Genomic DNA, 20,573 nt, shown 5'->3' with positions numbered 1-20,573 from the left:
ATTTTTTTTTTTCATTATTCATTATCGCCATTTACTTCTCATTGACTCTTCTACTCCAAAGGATAGACTTGTGGGGGAACTAAAACTAAAATATAAAACACAATTCAAATTATATTTACGATTGTGCACCTCTTCTACTGTATTCAGTTGTTGCACTTCTTGCTTCTGTGACTGTGGAATGAAGAAGAAACGAATATACAAAATAAATTTTAAAAAATGGAAAGTTTATTCTGCGAAAAATAAGACATTTTTACAAAGTTAGAAAAGTAACACGTGCGATAGAACCACACTTGTTGTATGAGTATCATCTAAATACTCAAGCAGTAGTGTAAATTTACGTATTTTCGTGTGTATTAAAATTTGCATATTGGATTAAATAATTACGTTAATATTTTGTTGATCAATTTATCATATAGACGAATCAAAAACTTCCAAAGATCTTGATATTTCCTCGTTATGGAGGCAGTATTCGAGAAATTCGTCGAGACTTACGGTGCCATCTTTGTTTTGGTCCATTTGCTGTAAAACAGAGAAATATGAATTTAAATAATAACTATAAATATATGTAATTAATATTATGAAATTATTCAGAAAATAAACATCAATCTATTACAAAGACATTACTTCTTTTACTATAAGATTTCCTCAACAACTAGCATATTACAAGATCTTTTCAATGTTCCTTAATTGTTAAAACATAATTGTATTTTCACGAACACCATGTCCAATGAAATGGGCTATCATTCACAAGTAAAATTAAAGTTTCCACATCAATAAGGAAGCATATAAAAACGTAATGTATAATATGCTATAACGCCGAATTGTATGACAATTTGGTGTAAGTTAGTCGTCAGCCCAGACTGTTTTGAAGACGCTGTTCTGGAAATATTGAGTGATTGTTAACTCCTTCTTTGAACTTAATTGGTTTATAATCGCGATGGTTCGTGTAAGACTCAATAGCTGAGGATCATCCAATTATTAGCAATTGTGAACAATCCAGTAAAACTTCACTTGGTTCGGTCGTTCTTCAGTGTATCAGTATGAAGATCTTATTCTTAAGTACACTGTGAGGGTTGATCTTGCAAATGGTCAACCGCAAATTCAATCCATAGTCAAGGTTCTAAGCTCACGCTAATAGATGTCGCTCATTCTAAACACAGTGTTACATAAGGACGTGAAACATAAAAACTCAGAAAAACTTAACTATTGCTTGTAAAGTTATTAAATGCTCTTTCTTCAATACCTGCTTCCCGACCATATAAGTGTGGTATTGGTGAAAATGTATGTAATTCTTGCATAAATAATTGTTGTTTTAAATATATTATTAAATATCATTAATTTCAATTAAGTTACTTTTGACACATACCCTAAAATGTCAATGCCGCACTTCTGGTTATAACCCGTTCACCCTTTTGAGCAACCCTGCTATAAACCATAAACTTAAATTCATAAAACATAAACTCAATAAAACATGGACACCTATGAAAACTGCATCTATAGTATTCTTGGCATAGAGACGATGGTAGCGCTAGAATATGTTTTATAGGACTTGGGTCCTTTACAATTAGAGCATGTGAGGTTCAATGAAATTTAAGACTTGTGCCGTTTAGAACTAATGTCGGGTCCCAAGCGAAAAAAAAAATGTTTTGTTGAATGGAATGAAAAATTCTAATAGTATCAGTCCTGCTAGTGATCACGTTTATGCATTTGAATTACCAGGTAAGATACCGTGAATTCCGTCTGAATCAAATAAAACAAGAAAACCACTTTAATATAAGATTGAGTGGCAGTAGTCATAGTTGGATTCAGGAGGGGACAGGCACAACTGCTGCAATAGCCCATTGAAAATTTCACTGCTCCTCCCCCTCCACACACACACAGGAGTTCGTCTTATATTCTCCTTGGAGTAGCACTGTAATTCGCAAAACGTAGAAGTACTATTGTCCATTCTCGTTAAACTGAAAAAAGTGAGATACAGCGGAAGAAGACTGAAGTCCAACGACCGGGTAAGCATTAAATAAAAGTTCAGTTTATTTTAGTTTAGAATTCCGTTCAGCAGCGAGGCTATATGGAACGTGGACCTACAGCTTAGTGGTACCCGAACTACATGAGATCCAGCAGGAAATCGGTCCCACGCAAAAGACGCATACGCTATCCATATAGCCATGAGGGAGCTTATTAAATCAAAACAGATGATAAAGTACTTGTTCGCTTACAATAACGAAGTGATATATCTTTATGGAAAATACGAAAATATTGCGAGAATTAAAGGACAAAGTAATGTTATTCTACGTAATAATGATGTAGTTTGTATCGATCACTCTGCTTTAGCTTTAGCAACAATAGCTTTACATACGAATACCTTTAAATAGCAATCTTTGTCGAAGATTGTACTATTATACTAAAAGAAACATTAATAATGAAGCTGTTCTATTTTTAGGAAAATTATCAAATAGAATTCATGATCGTCATGTTAATCACAACCTAATGTCTCGCTATATACGAGATATGAGTCCCATACCTAAGAAAATTATGAATTTCTCACGTGATTGCAGTAAAATGCACAATTAAGTATATGTTTTAGTTTATAAACTTGAACTAATGGATCTCGGTACAACTTACAATCTATGGCTATGAAACATTAGTTGTAGCAATGTTAGTATTTGTTGTGATCATAATTATATTGCTTTCTATGAGTTTAATAGTTCAATGTATAATTCAGTGAAATAGATTGCATGTTGTTTACATAATCTAGTTCACTTAATATTGTATTATTTTTATTCTGTTCTAGATATTGAAGTTTGTTTGAATATTCCGGAAAATATCAAATTACCTCAATTTTAATTGTGCATGTAGATTAGTAGAATAATTACTCCAATTATTAATTCATTGAACTCTCAAAACGAAAACCTAGTTCTTAGTATGATGTGTTGTAGATGGTATGCAATAAGAAATGGAAGGTATTGTAGAAACGGGATACAAATGTGATACCTAGAAAAAGTGTGAGAGAAGCCACCAAGTTACTGATTCATACTTACATATTTTTTTTTCGAATAAGACATTGATAACCGGATTTAATACCCAGCATTTAGTCTAGTTCCCAGGAAATGTAATTATATCATTATAAATGATTATACGTATGTGTTAACTTCACATAAAGTCATATCTTCACTCACATATTTAAAATTTCACCAAACTTTCCAAATATGACTAGGTGATCTAGTTGCCTTAAAGTGTGGCACTTTTAAGACAGGGTCTTACGGAGAGTTCAGGTGAATTCTCGTTACCAAACGGTAATGTGTTAAGTTATACCAAAGAGTTCGGTATATATGAAATCCAGTGCAGATCAAATAGAAAAATAATTTCGTGAACTTAAGAAGATTGTAAATAACAATTTATCCATTTGTGAAGTAGCAACTAAAGTGCTTGCTTTCTGTGCGCGAGATATCGAACTCTATTCCCAGTGAGAGTACTTGACTCGGATATAAATCTGAATAGTATTCGGATCCAACTTGTAGCAGTAGGTGCCACCTTATACGATATAACCTTAATGCTGATAAAACATTAAGTTTCGGAAAGCAATTTATATTTGTGTATATTAGTTCATTTTAGCATGTTTTTATTTATATTTTCCTGTGGTTGTGTAACTTCAAATTTTGAGTTTTTATTCATAATACACAATTTAAATATAATAACACCCTTATATTAAAAAATGTATTCATTTCATTCATGTATGATTTATTTTATATTCTAGAATAATAGGAAGCTACAACATCATTTTGTTGGGTAAAAGCCATGGAATTCAGAAAGAACAAAACGCCACTTACATAAAAAGTCATTCTGGTTAAAATTGTGTACATGTATCGAGAATTGAAACGCCCATCAATCATTCGGCTACACCTAAACATCTCGCTTCTTCATTTTTTATTACCTTATATTTCGTATAAAACAGTCTTCAGAAACTACAAGATTACCTGGAAAACCCTATCCACTTTTTCCCTTATAGTCCCTTCATCAACACAAGGATCAGTAAATTTTCCCATTAGTTCGTATATGGCACTCACAATGTCAGTCATTTCATCGCGGGAGATGTAGCCATCACCATTAATATCATACAGGCGAAATGCCCAGCGGAGCTTTTCCTCCAAGGAGCCACGTGATAACACAGATAATCCTTGAACGAAGTCCTGGAAAAGTAAAATAGTTCATCTAGGATAAAGCGGGCAATCTGAAAAATAAATGAGATCTACATAACTGGAATAGAACAAGCATCGGGCAAGGTAAATCCAGCTCCCATAACAGGGATAGAATATATATCTTGTTACATAAATTTACCTATGTAGCTGAGATAAAAACACATCTTGTGTAATATAGCCAGCAATGAAACAAATAATCTGTAGAGGAAGTACAGTTTTTATAATTAAAATAGAACACATATCATGTATAATAAACTCAACTTTTTAATTGAAATAGAATAAACAACAAAATAATAGACAGAATTTGTAATGTCGCACACGGACATTTATATATATATATACTGCAGGAATCTGAAACATGGGTATTTGGATAAGGCACATACTAGTTCCTAAATAAAGTTTTGACCCGAATACGGTAGGTCCCTTAGTTTTGGAGCTATGAACCTTTAAAGTTCATTCTTTTATGTTTTCGGCAGCCTATAACTCCGAAAGGAAGCATTTGTGCACCCAGGTTAGTCAATACTTTTTGTCTTATCTTGGTGTCAGGAATGACATTCTAAACGTTGTCGGTGTTGTTTTGAAACACCCTGTATAAAACGTATGTACAAAACAAGCAAGATATCGAAGAGTGAGTGATATTTAGATTTCATACCAAAATCTACATCAAATTAGTATTTTATTGTGGATACTTGGAAGTTTAGCAACCACTGACTTTATTATTTATGTTAATATGACCAAGAAAAAAAGGTAAATTTTGTTTTCTTTTTCATAGGTTTCTACATAACATCAGTAAGCTGACAGTAGTGCAGATAGTAGCGAATGTTTTATTTGACTAACTAAAGTCTATGAAACCAAAGCTCACGAAGATCTATGGACAGCCAAACTCATTTTAGTTTACAAATTTCAAACAAACTATGTACAATTTTAGTTTCAGAAAATCCTGGCCATCTTTCTACTTCTTGAAAATCCTATATTGCCGTCAGTAGAACTGAATCAAATGTTAATAATATTTGGCTGTTTATGTGCTATTTAAGTACAATATCTTGAAACCAAGGTACTAGTCTCCTACACACGCTTGTGATAACACGGATTTATATAAAAGCAAGATTGTATAATCCCTACTTCTGAGCCCGAACTTGAGCCATGCGAGCCTTCTTGAGAATGGTATCACTGAGCGCTCACCAGTCCAAATTGCAAAATGACTATCATTGTTCCTTCTCTCTGTGCGTGCTGTCAGATGATCCATCAGATGCTAACACAATTACCCGAAGTTTATTACAATCAGGTTGATTCAACGTTGTATATTACTAATTTATTTGAATTATGAATTAGATTTCTGCGGTTTCTGCATTTGTGGCCATGTCTCATCATGATGAGGATGACGTTCCTCGGCAATCATACTACCCGGAGATATAGGGAAGATATCAGTGGCGGCTGGTACTATATGTTGCATGGTTGTGCAACCGGATATTTTTTTAATACTAAAGATATTTTTAGGTATTAAAGTAGTGTATCAGTAAAAAATAAACCTTTGCTCTTGAGCGCAAGACAGTATTGATGCATTTCTAAAATATTGAATTAAAAAACTGAAAGAAAGAGAGAGATTTACATTTCCAGTTGCAGCGAGCGTTGCCACTGGAAGCAGTAACGTTGAGCATATAGCGGCAAGCGCCTCTCTCTTAACATGGGGTGCCTGCTTGCAGTTGCAGCTCGTTCCGCAACTGGTGTATCGTCAGCTTCTGTAATAGTTACGAATTCCTCCGCTTGGCAGCGCTTGACTCAATTGATAGGGTAACATACAGACGCTTGGAAGAAAGAAGTTATTCACAAAACAAACTCGCAAAGAACAAATACGCGCTTGGTGGTAGTATTGTTTCTTTCTTTCTTAATATCGGGGGAGTTTTGCCCTCCCAAAGTTAGGTGGCTGTGGTTCTAAATATTCATTATGATTAAAACAGAGGAATTATCAAGATATAAAATAATTCTGTATTTTAATTTTGTGCTCGCATCGGTGTAGTTTCTAAGAATGTTTACCGCCTCAAGAACTGTCTCTATCCGTTCTCTTTCAAGCAAGATGTTTTCCTTTTTCCAAGGGGGGGTATTGTCATATTACCAGCCATAAGATTCCACCATGGAACACCAGGAAGTATGTCTAATGAAAAACTGAAGTATAAATGTAGTCAACGGGACTTAATACTGTATTTATGATATTTCTTCCCACTCCACCCAGTTAAGTAATTTGTAATTAATTTCTCATCAATACTTTTTATGGGCATATGTTGAGAATGAATGAAATGTTGGAATGAAGAAAGTGGGAGGAAACACACGTACACGGTGTTCGTCCAACACGAAGCCCACTTGATGCGACCTGGGATCGAACCAGGGGCTGCAAGTCATTTCGAATATAGAAAATAATTTGTGACACTGAAAGAATAATTATCTTACTATGCACAGAAGTGTACATATTATTTTTGTGTTTAAGAGGTTACTTGATTTTGTTTTCACAAAATTTCCAATTTAAAACATCGTTACAGTTAAGAACTGAAATAAAAAAGACACAATAGTCAAACATACATGTAATATGATGTACAGAATGAATGATAAACCAAATCAAATCAAATGAACATTGATAATAGCAGAAATATCTAGTCCTTGCAATCGCAGTTCGTTCTTTTTTTCTACTTTGAGATATATACCTAGCATTCCTAAAAGAGAAATTCCTATATTCAAGATATTTTCAGCATCAAATTCAGTGATTTCGAATTCACGGTTAATTCCCATCGATTGAAAACTAACAAATCATTCCAAATATTAATATTTAGTAAATCATGTCTCAAAGGAGAAAAAGTCCTACCACTGGTCTAATTCCTAGCTCTGTGTCTTTCATGCACATGATCCCGTGTTCGATTTCCGGCGAAAAGCATAAAATAATAATCTCAAACCATTCATTTTCAATAATCATCTGTCTTCTTTAGCCTTTGTTGGAATGTCAAATAATTTTTTTTATTATTATTATTAGTTTCGAAGGAAAACTTCTTAGATTTCATGCTTCTTTATAGTAGAACAGCAGACAGAAATACGTGGTTACTGAAAATGGACTTCTTGTACCTTATATTCATACAAAGAAATGCTAACAAAATGCGTATTGTCGGAAGAGAGACGTGTTTCTGTACCTTAAAGAGAATAAGGCTGAAAATATTTGTGGTAGCGACGCTTTTTATTCAGAAAAAACTTGTCGAGCAGCATTTCAGATTTCAATGAAGTCATAGAAAAATTTGAAGCTCGAAAAGAACGAAGAAAGACCTTTTATTTTAAAATAATGCATAGTTTATTTAATTAAATAATTTTTGTTTGACTGCTTGCTTGAATATATGCAATTTCCTTGCTATTTTTCTTCTTTTGGGGTTAACGCCATCATTCATGACTTACAGGACATACTATATATTCGATTTATCTCTTGTTCAATAACACGAGTATAGAAGTTTTGTAGCTGGGTATATAAGTAGTTTATGAACGTACATTGATAGTGATCGTTTCAAATAAAGAAAATAGCTTATATATTAAATAAATATTAGAGAACATACTTTAATCAATAAATATACAAATATAGCTTTAAAAGACTTTCCTCTTCATATATCCTGAATATTTTTTGGATAGAACTCAAGAACGCTGGGGGAGGGAAACACTTGCGCCTATCTACACATCTTTGATATTGCAACCGGTGCTTCTACAGACTACGAACCGCTACTGTAAGATATGAATGGGGAAGAAAGCGAACAACTTGGGAGTTTCATATTAAGTAACATCGCGATATTTGCCTGACTCGAATGAGAAAACCCCAGGGAAAAGCTCACACAAAATGGCTGACCTGAAAAAATTTTGCACCTTTCTGACCGAGTATCCTCAGCGGATAATCTAATACGGGACCACTCGTACCAAAGGCGAGAGCGCTATTGATTACGTTATTACTTCATTTGAAACAACACGTCACGTGATATTAATTATACATGGTGATAGAAATTAACTTCAGTAAATGGAAAATAATTCTTTAGTGAACAATAAATTACATAGAACAATAAGCTTTGAGTATAGATTTAATCATTTTAGAAGCGTGTCTAAGGCGCCGTCCACATATTATGTAATGTTATTTTTGACCAATTCTTACCCACTCCCTCCCCATTGTCACATTTCTTGAAGCAAAGCTGAACCCCTCCCCTTTTGTTACATAACATTTTTTGATTTTGATTTTTTCACCAATTTGGCTTAGTTTGGGGTTATTACAATAAAAAAATTATTTTTAATTGTAGTACCTTTTATTACACAATGCGTATATTGGAATATATTTGTAGTGTTTTTCCTCAACAAATCAAAGTATTAGAAAATGGTAGTACTGTAATAATATTTTAACCCAATGAGATTGTTTAATTAACCAGTCTTAATTCGTCGAAACTGTCGTTTTCCCAAGGAGATCGCACCCATCATTTTATATCACCGATGATGATAAGCAGAAAATGCTGCTGGAAGATGCAGGTGAAACAGGATCTAAAGAACTGACATCGACTTCTTTTTCCGGGATACAGGATACTTAAGCATCTTCTTTGGACTTTGGACTTCAGTTTATCCCTTTCTAAATTCTTCTGTTCTAAATCAGTGCTAGAATCCGAATAAACTCGATTTCTTCAGAAGTATTCTAATCCAAAAATGAAAAACAAAATCAGTACGAGATGAATATCTAAGAATTAGGTTTTCGATATCTTATTTTGCTCTCCAAATAGTGGATCGTTCCGTCGCGGGAAATATTATTCCACGAAAAAGAGTATCTTCTGTATCACTTGCGAAACCCCTTAGAAGAACAGACTGGATAATGATTCAAATCAAAAGTTTTAAATAATATTCTCAGAAATAGCTATACGAGTGGGAACGTAAAGGCATTTTCAAGCGATGGTTACGATCACTAACAACTAACTCCAGAAAAGTTGAGTTCATTTTCAGTTTAACGTCCCTTTTAACAGCTAGGCAATATGAGATGTGGATCTACTGACTAACGTGGAATCCGAACTACATGAGCTCCCTTTGGGAATCGAAAACTCCAGAAAAGCGTGTGCCGTAAATGCAATGCTGCGATAGCTAGAAAACGGAGTTTTAGTGTATTGTAATACACGCAGGGTTCGTCACATGTCATGCTGGTGTCTAGTAGCATCTTCAAATCCCTTTGCTTGCTTCAATTTATATAGGCTATATATTCGCAATTTCCCAAAACAATAGAAATATTTATTTATTTATTTATTTATTTATTTATAAGGAAGAAAAAACTGATTAAATTATTTGTTTAAAAGATTGCGTATAAACTTGAGAATAAAAATAAAAATGCAAGAAAAATGCGTTACGTAACGAAGACGTAAACACCTTCCTCACCCCTTGCCACACTTCGTAACGCAAGACCGAAACCCCTCTCTCCGTTGGCGCATTACGCAATATGTGGACGACTCCTAAAGCGAACTGCGCTTATAAGATAACAAGGTCATGTGATGAAAATATTTTACAGTTACCATAAATAACATAGACTCTACCTAATACAAAGTATATATATATATATCACTGTCATTGCGACACCTTTATTAAATGCATGCTATATCTAGTCACAGCAATCATTATCATTAGTATTCTGTCATTGATATGTAGGTGACTTGACACACATTCAGAAGTTTCCGTACATTGCCTAATCTAGCTTATTCGTCTTAATATAGAAGTTTTCTATTTTAATATTATTTGTTAAGTCATTGTAATATTTTATCTTGTTTCCTGTATAATATCATATCGTCTAAAATGTTCCTTAGAATGCCTTCTCAAACGACCTCCTAATCAGATTATTTTCACCTTAGTATAGCGTGGTTGCAAATTATTAGACAATTTCAGAACGATGTATTTTCACTAATACTAAACATCAAGACATGATTTTACGTTAATATCCTTTCAAGAGGAAATTTTCAATCTTAATTCTGACTTTAGATCCACTCGTTAAGAGTCCCAGAGTCCCACGTGTAGAGGCCGGTAGATGTTCAAGCGGTGACCCCATTCTTCCCAACCGCTCTCAAGCATATCTAGCGTAATGCTCTCGAAACCTTCTTAATTCTAGCAGTGTTGCTGGAAGTGAAGGGATCTAAATATTGTCCTTGGTGCAACTCCGCAGGAAGAAATCACATACTGTGAGGTTCGGTGAACATGATGACCATATACGCAATGTGTTCTCTTGGCCGTAACAGGAACCATCTATCTTTCTAGCAGGTGTCGATTTAGATGCACCTGGATATGTGTATGTCAATGTGGATAGGCCTCATCTGGTTGCAAAATGAGCCCTTGTTTCTCCTCTTCCATAAGTTGGCATTAACGAACCTTCCAACTTGTTAAAATATACGTTATCCCATCATAGTCTTCTGATTTAAAAAAAAAAATACAAACACACGCCCCTTAGAAATGGCAGAAGACGAGACTTCGATGATTCTCTGCAAAAAATGAAAAAAAAGCAACGTAACATCACATGAAAGATGGCAATAAATTACAATAGGATAACCTCAGACAACGAAGAGATAACTTGAAATTAAAAAAAAAAACAAGTGGGCTTTGTGATGGGCAAGCACCTTGTGCGTGGGTTCTCTTCCACTTTCTTCATTCCGCCATTATCATCCATCTCATCATCTTCCTTAGCCTCGACTCATAATCGTGGCACATTAAATTCCAAATATAATCGAGTGTGTGTGAATAAAACTTCAAACCTCTCTCTTTCCAGTGACACTAACATAATGAATTTCTATTCAGTATTATTGAAAATATAGACTTTGAAATCCATCTAATAATTTGTAATCACCCTGTATAAAATATTGCTTTTTCTTCCTATTCTTTTCCCAATTTTCCCATCAAAACACTATTTTTATACATTCATCTCTAAATCAACATTTCAAAAGTCCCTAACTTCTTTTGTAACTTTAGAGTGACAACAGTAGAGAAGAAAGTGCGGCAGAAGTAAAAAATGTAGAACTAGAGATTTTAACGGATTTATAAGTCTCTAAATGCTGAAAACCGAATTTTTAGGTTTCTCTCTCCGTCTGTACATCCGTTGGTTTCTATGTAAATACTTTATGTTCACTCGTCTAGAAGCCATAGACTTTAAGCTTATATAAGATTCTCAAGGAACATTTCTTGAATTTTCTTCTCACCCGCAAAAATAAAGGTGATTTACATGAATGATGAAAATCAATATTTGCGATTTTCTCAAATCTGGCTCCAACGTTTTTCTTCAACTTTCATAAATGACCGTTTCAGTAAAAACACAATCAGTTATTTTTCTAGGAAAAGTCAAGATACGGTAATTTACTGTTATGAGTTGGTACTTTCTGGACGATTTCTCCAATGACGACACAAGCGAGTTTGCTAATGTTTCATTAATAACCTGATAGTGGCATGACACGTTTCTTCTGGACAGATTCAGAAAGGGTAGTTTCCTCCAGAGAACGAGTTTCGGACAAATTTCTCAAAAACAACTCAGGTGATTTCGCTAATGTTTCTCTAATAACCTGTCAATAGCATGACACGTTTGTCCTGAAAAGATCCATAAGTAGTAGTTTCCTCCAAAAGGTGAATTTCAGAAATTTTTCTCAAAAACGACTAGGTAATTTTGTTCATATTTTATAAATAAATGTTTCATCAATAACCGGAAAATATGACTAACTTTTTCTGAAAAGAATTGACATGGAGTAGTTTACAGTTAGTGTGAATTTATTTTTAGACGACTTTCTCAATAAGGATTTATGGAGCATGCTCCTATTTCGTTAATAACCATTTTTCGCGAAATTACACGCAGGCGGTAATTTACTTGATTTTACAATTTCTTCCAGTATGATTCATGCCATTTGATTGATATATCATAAATAAATATTTTGTTAATAAGCTAATATATGGCATAAGTCATTTCTAATGAGAAAGTCCTGAAAAAGTATTTACTTTTGAGGGTCACTTTCCTTCGGACAACGTTTTCCGAAAATATAGTTTTGTTAGTATTTCATAAATAAATATTTCAATAATAATTGCAGCATAGCATGATTAAGAAATTGGAGCGAGAAAGTTTAGTGTGGTAGCCCATACCTTTTCTTATTGGTTTGATATGGTTTCAGGAACTCATACAACAACATTAGAGAAAACTTTTCATAATTATTTTCCATGATTCATAATTTAGTAACTCACAAAATACGATTATTTTTCTCCAAATCAATCTGACATTAGTGTCTTTGTAGCAACATGTGTGTTCAAACCTGAGGTACTTATCATATCCATTACCAGTTTCTTTTCAAAATAGTTCAGAGATAGACAAATAATATTATTTATTATTATTTCTTTGCGTAATTTCTAGAAAACTCAAAATACTACTTTGTAAACGGACTAATGTCTTTGATGTGGTCTTCGTTCTTGCTTAGTTCATCATCTAAATTAATAAAATCATAATTGAATTGAAGACTTATTATTTTAGAATGTCCAATTTATTGACAACACGAACTGTTCTATTAGCTGTTATTTCTGAATCGTACAGAAATTTTATGATGAATTTTTACTATCGCACAAAACTGTGAAATATGAGCACCACAAGTTACCACTACCACAATATAAGTGCTGCTAATATATATATATATATATATATATATATATATATATATATATATATCTATATATATATATATATATATATATATATATATATATTGGCAAGGGAAAGATACTTGGGTTGGTGCGTGTATCAGACTTCTACAAGTTTGAAGTATGCTTCTAATGATTACCCTGAGTATTAATAGAGTACACATGTGTTAACTTTTTTCTATCCACCAACAATATGAAAGCAAAGACATAAAACGTAATATGTAAAACTTACCACAATGATACATTTTCTTTTCCAGTTCGAAATTGACATAACTTGTGCAAAACGAGCGCAAGGGGTTTGATGGTGCTTTCGTGACGAAATATTAGTCCACCGATGCTTAAAACTGTTTGACGCAATGTGGCATCATCGTAATGGATTTTCTGCACTCGTGACATATTTTTATATACCACGATCGCACACAGCTTGTAGTTTTCATGCTCTCTGTCTACGGCTAGTATTTCAGACTTTCATTAATAATACCACCTAAATATCAAACGCAGTCACTTATTCTGCTTTTTCTACTCAATTCTCATATTAGCTACAGTTCCTTTTCTTGCAATCAATATCATTTTCTTTTTTATTTTCATCGAATGATGTTAAAAATATTTCACGTCTTTTTCGTAATACATGAAATTACATGAATCTTTGCACTCTTGATTGTAATTTGGAATAATAGACATATCGTCTACAAAGCAAATATGTTTAATTCTTCTACCTTCTATTGAGACAACATCTTTCTCGGTCAAGCCCTTCTCCACTCTCTTCTCTAAATACACACTGAATGAAGGTGGTGAACACTTTGCCGAAAATTCTCTCCCAAGTTTACTTCTCCTTATCGCTTCCTATACCTCATTTTGTGACTCAAGTTCTTTATGAGTCAGCCTTAGATCTTTATATTCCATACGAACCTCCTGCAGCATTCCAGTTTACCCTACCCATGACCTTCTCCAACCCGGGATGTACTTGAACCTGAACTCACAAAGTGGGGTTGATGTATACATTTCCTGAAAGCTTGGGTCAAGGTAAGATCAAAACCGGTTACCAAAATTGGGAAGGTCTCATGCATTCCGCTTGAGGGCAGCAGTTTACTCATTTTTATTAAAATCTTTAAGCGTGTCTATAAACTCCATTGTAACCCCGAAAAATCTGAAACGGTGAGACAGATATGAAAACAGAAAAACATATATTTCATCATTTCAAAAGTACAACTTATCAAAGTACAATAAATTGACCCAGGTCCCCCGCAGAGTCCCAGACGGGATCCAACTCATTTTTTTAAATGGAAAGGGGGGTCAACTTGCACATCGTATCAAAGTTGTTAAATGAAAGAAGATAAATCAAGTGTCGACTTTCTACGATAAGCCTTGGAAAATAGTGACGAGTCGAAATATCAACACAATCTTCACTGCAAAGTCTATGGCCACTCGTATGAATTTGAAACGGTAGGATAGGTATAAAAGCAAAAACACAAATATGTTATTATTTCAAAAGTATAATGATTCAAAGTAAACAAATGTTCCAGGTTCCCTCGCAGGGTCCCAGACGGGGTCCAACTCCAAATGAATGGAAAAGGGGTACAAGTTGATTAATCGTATGAAACCTGATGCGAAGTAAAAGATGAAACAAGTCCTGAAAGTCTATGTCCACTCCTATTAATCTAAAACGGTCAGACAGGTGTAAAACAACAAACAAACAAATACTAGAATGTTTCAACATGTTTGTGTTGACATTTTGACCCACCGCCATTTTGCATGGGCTTACCATCAAGAGCCGAGACGTGTTTCATCTTTCACTTCACATCAGATTTTATATGATTACTCAACTTGAACCCCTTTCCAATTTAAACATTTTGACTTGGACCCCGTCTGGGACCCTACGGGGGACCCTGGGACAATTTATTTTTACTTTGATACGTTGTACTTTTCAAATGATGAAAGACATGTTTTCCTGTTTTCATATATGTCTCACCGTTTCAGATTTTTCGGGGTTACAATGGACTTTATTGACACGCTTAAAGATTTTAATAAAAATGAGTAAAGTGCTGCCCCCAATTGGAATGCATCAGACCTCCCCAATTTTGGTAACCGGTTTTGATCTTGCCTTGACGTAAGATTTCAGGAAATACATATATCATCTTACTTTGTGGGTTCAGGTTCAAGTACATCCCTAGTAAGTCAAGAAACAGTATGTATATCGTATTTGTTTCTCGTCAAAAGTATCAGAGTTTATTGTGAGCAAGCCATTGTTCAGCATATAGTTTTCCGTTTAGTATTCTAAACAGAATTTTTGCTGAATACGATATGTGACTAGTAGTTCTATAATCCCTCATTTTTTTCTTTTTTTTTTTTTTTCATTTGCTTCAGTAGCTGCACGAGGCTCGATATAGTAGGGAGCAAAAGGGGAGGCAAGAAAAATTTTGGGATGAGGAGGCAGCCACATTTGTTTTGCGTTAAATATTATTATTATCGGTTGTACATATTATTATTATTATTATTATTATTCAACGGTTGTACATAGAAAAATGAGGGGACGAAGGAGGGGCGAGAAATAATATTGGGGAGGCGGTCGCCCCTCCTCGCCCCTTGTAGCGCCGCCACTGATTTGCTTTCTTAGCCAGTGTAATTGCAACCGTATCTAAGAAATACAACTAGTCTTTCCTTCGCTGTATGTTTTGTTTTTTAAAGATATAGGAAGTTACTTAAATAAATAGGACTTTGTTGTTTAGGATGCCCATCCCTACCAGAGATTAATGCCAACACGTAATGGTGAGTCTCAATCCTATAGAACAAGTTGTTCGGAAGTGTACAACATAAAACCCCAAGCCCCAACCTCTATTTTGGCATCCGCTACGTCATAATACAATTAGACTAAAGAAAGAAACAGCTTGCGTAATTTTGAACGGGTTATCAATCGAGTCTCTTCGTACTAATTTATCTAAAATTCGGCTCAAGCATAGGAAGTAAAAATAGAAAAACCATGGATAAAAATGACTTTGCAAGATTGTGTCATTCGTTCCCATCATTGAATGCAAATATCCTGAGTAGTTTCCAATCATTTTCAAGTACGACTCAATTACGAAAGTAATGTAGAGCGAGAAATTTGACAACAAAGTACGTTACATCTGTTATTTATTCAGTTATGCCTTGTATAAATTGAAGATAATTGTGATGATTCGTACAAAGTTCTGCCTAAGTCGTTGTATTGTAAATATAGTCCGTTTAAAGTACTTTGGCGCTAAAAGCGAGTAGTAGGGATCTCTTGTCGTATGTATAATATGTATACACTTCTCATAATAAACCAGTGATGTGCCGTAAACTATAATTTTACGTCTACGCGATTGTCTACTGTAATCTATACGTAATCTACATTACACCTTTTCCCGTGTAGACTATGTAGACAACCACTATCAAACGTAAGGAACAATTTCGTTGCTCGTTTGTTCATATTTCCAAATTCAGTTCTTTCGCTTCGGTGCAGCGAGCATTTTTGCCGATCCCAAACGTTTCAGCATTCTTGCCAATTTGATGTCGAGAACAGACCCAAACAACCCCTGCGGGGCTTCTAACCCGTTCCTACTACTACTACTACTACTATTACTACAACAACAACTACTACTACTACTACATTAGCTGTGGATCTATATAGTACAAGGGCAACGTACTACTACTACATTTGCTGTGGATCTATATAGTACAAGGGCAAACTTATTTTAATGAAAGAAGTTTAATGAAAATTTAAAAAAAAATATCGTTAAATCACTTTTTGTATATTATTTTTAATCTTATTTTAACGAAAGAAGTGTTATAAAAATTTTAAAAGTAGTAAAAAAAAACTGTCCGTAGGCAGGATTTGAACCCACGCCAAAAGTAATTTCCTCACTAGCATGTTGCGCTAGCCCACTCGGCTACCAGCGCCGACACCAACTACCGTTTACTTTGTGCTATATGTAGATCATGTCTTGTGATATCGTATCTGTATCGACCAATCAGATCAGAGGATATCTGAAACGTTTGGGATCCGCAAATATGCGTGCAGCGAAAGATTAGGGAAACGAGTAACATATAAAAAGTAGAGGAAATTATCTAATCTGTATGTTTGTTCTGCACATACCACACTTCCTTAGATTTTCCACTTCGAGAACTGCTTTTATAATGAAATTTACAAAACTAATTCTCACCTGTGAGCTTTCAGTCTTGAATATGCTGTATTTGCCAATTTTTTCTTCCATATTTTACAAAATGCATAATATTTTTCATTTTCCTTCATCAAGTCGAAACTAAGTATTCGAAAGTTACTATTCGCTGGTCTAGGCATTTTATTTTGTACGCAATTTCGCAAGGTAACGACAAAATAAATATCTTTTATTGTCCACGGTGCCATATTAAATTACGTGTTGTTGACATATTCTACATAGTCTGCGTCGTTTACATTGTCTACGCGTAGACGCACATCTCTGTAATAAACCACCTTATTTACAATACAAATTACAATACAATTCCAATTACAATAATAATATCAGATATATCTCACTCTACATATCACTATCAAAATTACAATACTCCAGTAGGCCATCATCTAATTTTTGAATAGAATTTGTTCATGTATTCTCTTAATTCAAACCATTACACAAACCTTTCGTATTTACACAATCATATAGACATGACTAACCATAGGTATTAACAAAATCATCGGACACATTCTTGTCAGTCCAGGATATAGTATGGCACCAATCTACAACTTAACTTCACAGCAGTAGTAAATGGTGATGTTGATTGCGTCGAATGTGTGTATGTAAAGTTAAGCTTCTTTCGTCGAGCTTATGATGTATGCGAAGCAAGGATCTATATCTTGTCGAAGAGAAAAATTGAGGAGGTGGTGATGACTGTGCTCCAGTAGAGGGCTGTGATAATAATGTGAATTAAAATCAATATGTTCACTTCCCAACTGTGGCTCCACGTTGTGTAGTTGTTAACGCTTTCACTTTTGGTGTGAGCGATTCTGAGTTCGATTCCTAATGGGGACACTAGGTCAGAAAGTTGGATATGTCTTTTCAGACCAGCAATCCTGAGGAAAGTTTTTCTTGAGTTTTCCTCAAGTAAATGCCGGAATGATACCCAACAAAATCCCAGCCGCTTCTTCGTTCCTTTCTTTCGTCCTCCGCTCGGGTACTATGATCGCCGAGGGACGTCATCCCTCACATGTGCAGGCTAAATTGGCCATAGTTGCCGAAAGCCCAGAAATGAAATTCCTAATTCTCTGCCCAAAGAGTTGAGTACTATTGCTGGACAAGGAACAGATGAGACGACAATACCGAACGTTGTGTTGCTGACTGGGTGACTGAGTTTGGCAAGTAGCAAATGAAGTCTGTGGTAATTTACGTATTAGGAAATGGAAATATGATAATACTTTTCTATCATGCTTTGTATCACAGAATGGATCAAACTAAAGATTAAACGCATAGGATTTTAATTGTATGCAGGTGTGGGGTTGCATATAACATTTGACACAATGTTATATTTTTATCCAACATTACTTGAAATAAAACAGTTGAAAACACCGTGCTTACACACAAGCTTACCTTTCTATTTTATTTCATTATAAATTGACTTCTCATATAAGTACAGACTTAAATTAGCTTTTCTCAAGCTGCAACAGAAAAGTCATGCGATTGATTTACCCTGCAGTATATTCCTTTTCTTTTTGTGTCTTTTGTAGAAGAGCTATCCAGAAGAGCTAAAACTTATTACTACATATTTAACAATTACAGAGAACTTACCTCAAAGCTAAGCAAACCGCTATGATCTTGGTCCAGTGAGTTGAAGACATAATGTGCATATTGGCTGGTATTTGCTGAAAATATACGGTACTATATTTTAGCTTTTCCTTTTGAACAATAGGGGTATAGGAGAATTTGACCATTTTCTCTTGTCTAAATATGTGGGAAATTAGTGATTCTATTCCTATTTTAGGATTAAAGAAATAATGGAACAAATTAGAGGTGTAGATTGGAATTTGGAGTAGGATAAGAACTAGAACCAAATACGGATTCACATGCTCAGAATTGAATTGTCGAATTTTCAAATGCACACTTCTCAAAATTAAAATTTACAAAAGGAAAGAGAAATGTTTGCAAATAAGGTTCACTAATAAGTGAGACGAGTTCACTGTGGCACTGAGGAACCTGCAAATTCATTTGCTGCAACAATGTGGCACTTGCTTGTTTTCGTCGGTCCACTGGTGTTTCTATGGCAAATATCGCCCTTCAAGTGAAGGTTTCTTCGTGTAACAGAGGTTGTTATTTAGTTTCTAACTTGAACTTTGTCATAGTTAAAAGCGAGACAACTGCTAAAAGAAACGTTTTATCCATTTCTGTGATTTCACTAAGAACAGACAAAATGTAAATTTAGTAATACAGAAACCGCACCAAGATACTCTCTTACCCTCCGAATCTTGTATTTGTCGGCGTGAAGTATGACTGCTTGTTAATTGGCAAAGTTACCAGATTCACAAATCCAGTTACTTGTTAGTTGATAAGCGTCTTACGATCACATCGTTTCCATCGAACTGACCTTGAATCGGTTCTGTATTTTCTAGGAAACTGTCGTAAGCATCCTTTCTAAACGAATCTTACTTATTTGCATTTCTCCTTCATTGTTCGACTCATGGCTATAATCTTATTTATTTCCGACTAAATGTTTTAACCTTCATCGTGAGATTGATTATAACTCATCTTTTCCTTTCTTTATTAGATTCCAAAGAAAGAGTAAATGAAATCATAATAAAATTACCCAAATTATTATTTTCCTTAATTTCTGCCTTTATTTTCGTAGATTGAAGAAAAGTGGTAATTATATTTAACAATATTGTAATTTTTCACAAAAAGTATATATCTAAGTGTGATTATCATCTGTCTGTAACTTAGTACAGATATACTAAATTTCAATACTACGAACTCCTATTGTGGACTTTTATGGAACTAAAATTTTGGTTAATTGTTACCTGAATTGAAGGGTATAGAACCTGTCTCGGCAAAACATAACAGAACTACATTAAGTTTAAATGTAAGTTAATACTGCCGATATTTCACTAGTAGTATGGTGTAGTATGATGTCAGAGAAAATATTAGGTAAATTTTGTAAATATTTGTGAATTACGTAGTGAAAATTCTTTCGGAGGTTGTGTGTTTGTTAAAATGTAAGCGAATTTTTAAAAGTTCGATATGGGAAGTCTAATATTTAGGCGTCAAATTAAAAATTAAATTGTTGTATGTCTTTAAAAGATTTCACATCCCTGTCCCGAATAAAGTTGTTTTCGAAATAATTGAACAACCTAGTGGAAAATTAGTAACATTCAATTAATGATTTGTTGTTTTCTACCCAACCATTGCATTACAAACAAGCGTTTGTTTTAAAAACGCAGGAATATCAATATAATCAAGCTCGAGCATTTCAAGTGAACATAATCTCTCAGATTATTACAAATGATCTCTCAGATTATTACAAAATGCCCATCTTAGTCGGTTTTTTTTTTATTTTGTAATGTTTACACTTTTTCCACTAAGCTGTTCAATTAATCCTGTTACTGCGTCGAGAGCTCTCTCGTGGCTAAGCGATTACCGTACATGTCTTTGGCGTGGAAGAAATGGGTTCTATTCCCTTTGGTAGCTGGGGGGCGCGGTGGCTCAGTGGTAG

General features: G+C 34.4%; 1 protein-coding gene across 1 annotated transcript in view; it reads right to left on the bottom strand.

Moving 5' to 3' along the window:
- Positions 1–234: 234 nt before the first annotated feature.
- Positions 235–20,573, bottom strand: part of LOC145666442 (Kv channel-interacting protein 4-like) — a 58,986-nt gene continuing 38,647 nt past the window's right edge. Inside the window, exons 4-6 of the mRNA XM_081733672.1 lie at positions 18,659–18,732; positions 3,975–4,187; positions 235–519 (exon numbers count right to left, since the gene is read on the bottom strand). Of these exons, the coding sequence (XP_081589798.1) occupies positions 409–519; positions 3,975–4,187; positions 18,659–18,732 (398 nt within the window). The 3' untranslated portion in view covers positions 235–408. The remainder of the gene's footprint in view (positions 520–3,974; positions 4,188–18,658; positions 18,733–20,573) is intronic.

This window comes from Thermobia domestica, chromosome 1 (genome assembly GCF_964235325.1).
Source record: "Thermobia domestica chromosome 1, izTheDome1.hap1.1, whole genome shotgun sequence".
Taxonomy (NCBI): domain Eukaryota; kingdom Metazoa; phylum Arthropoda; class Insecta; order Zygentoma; family Lepismatidae; genus Thermobia; species Thermobia domestica.
Note: the sequence above shows the minus strand (reverse complement) of the source record. Positions and strands in the feature narration are given on the sequence as shown.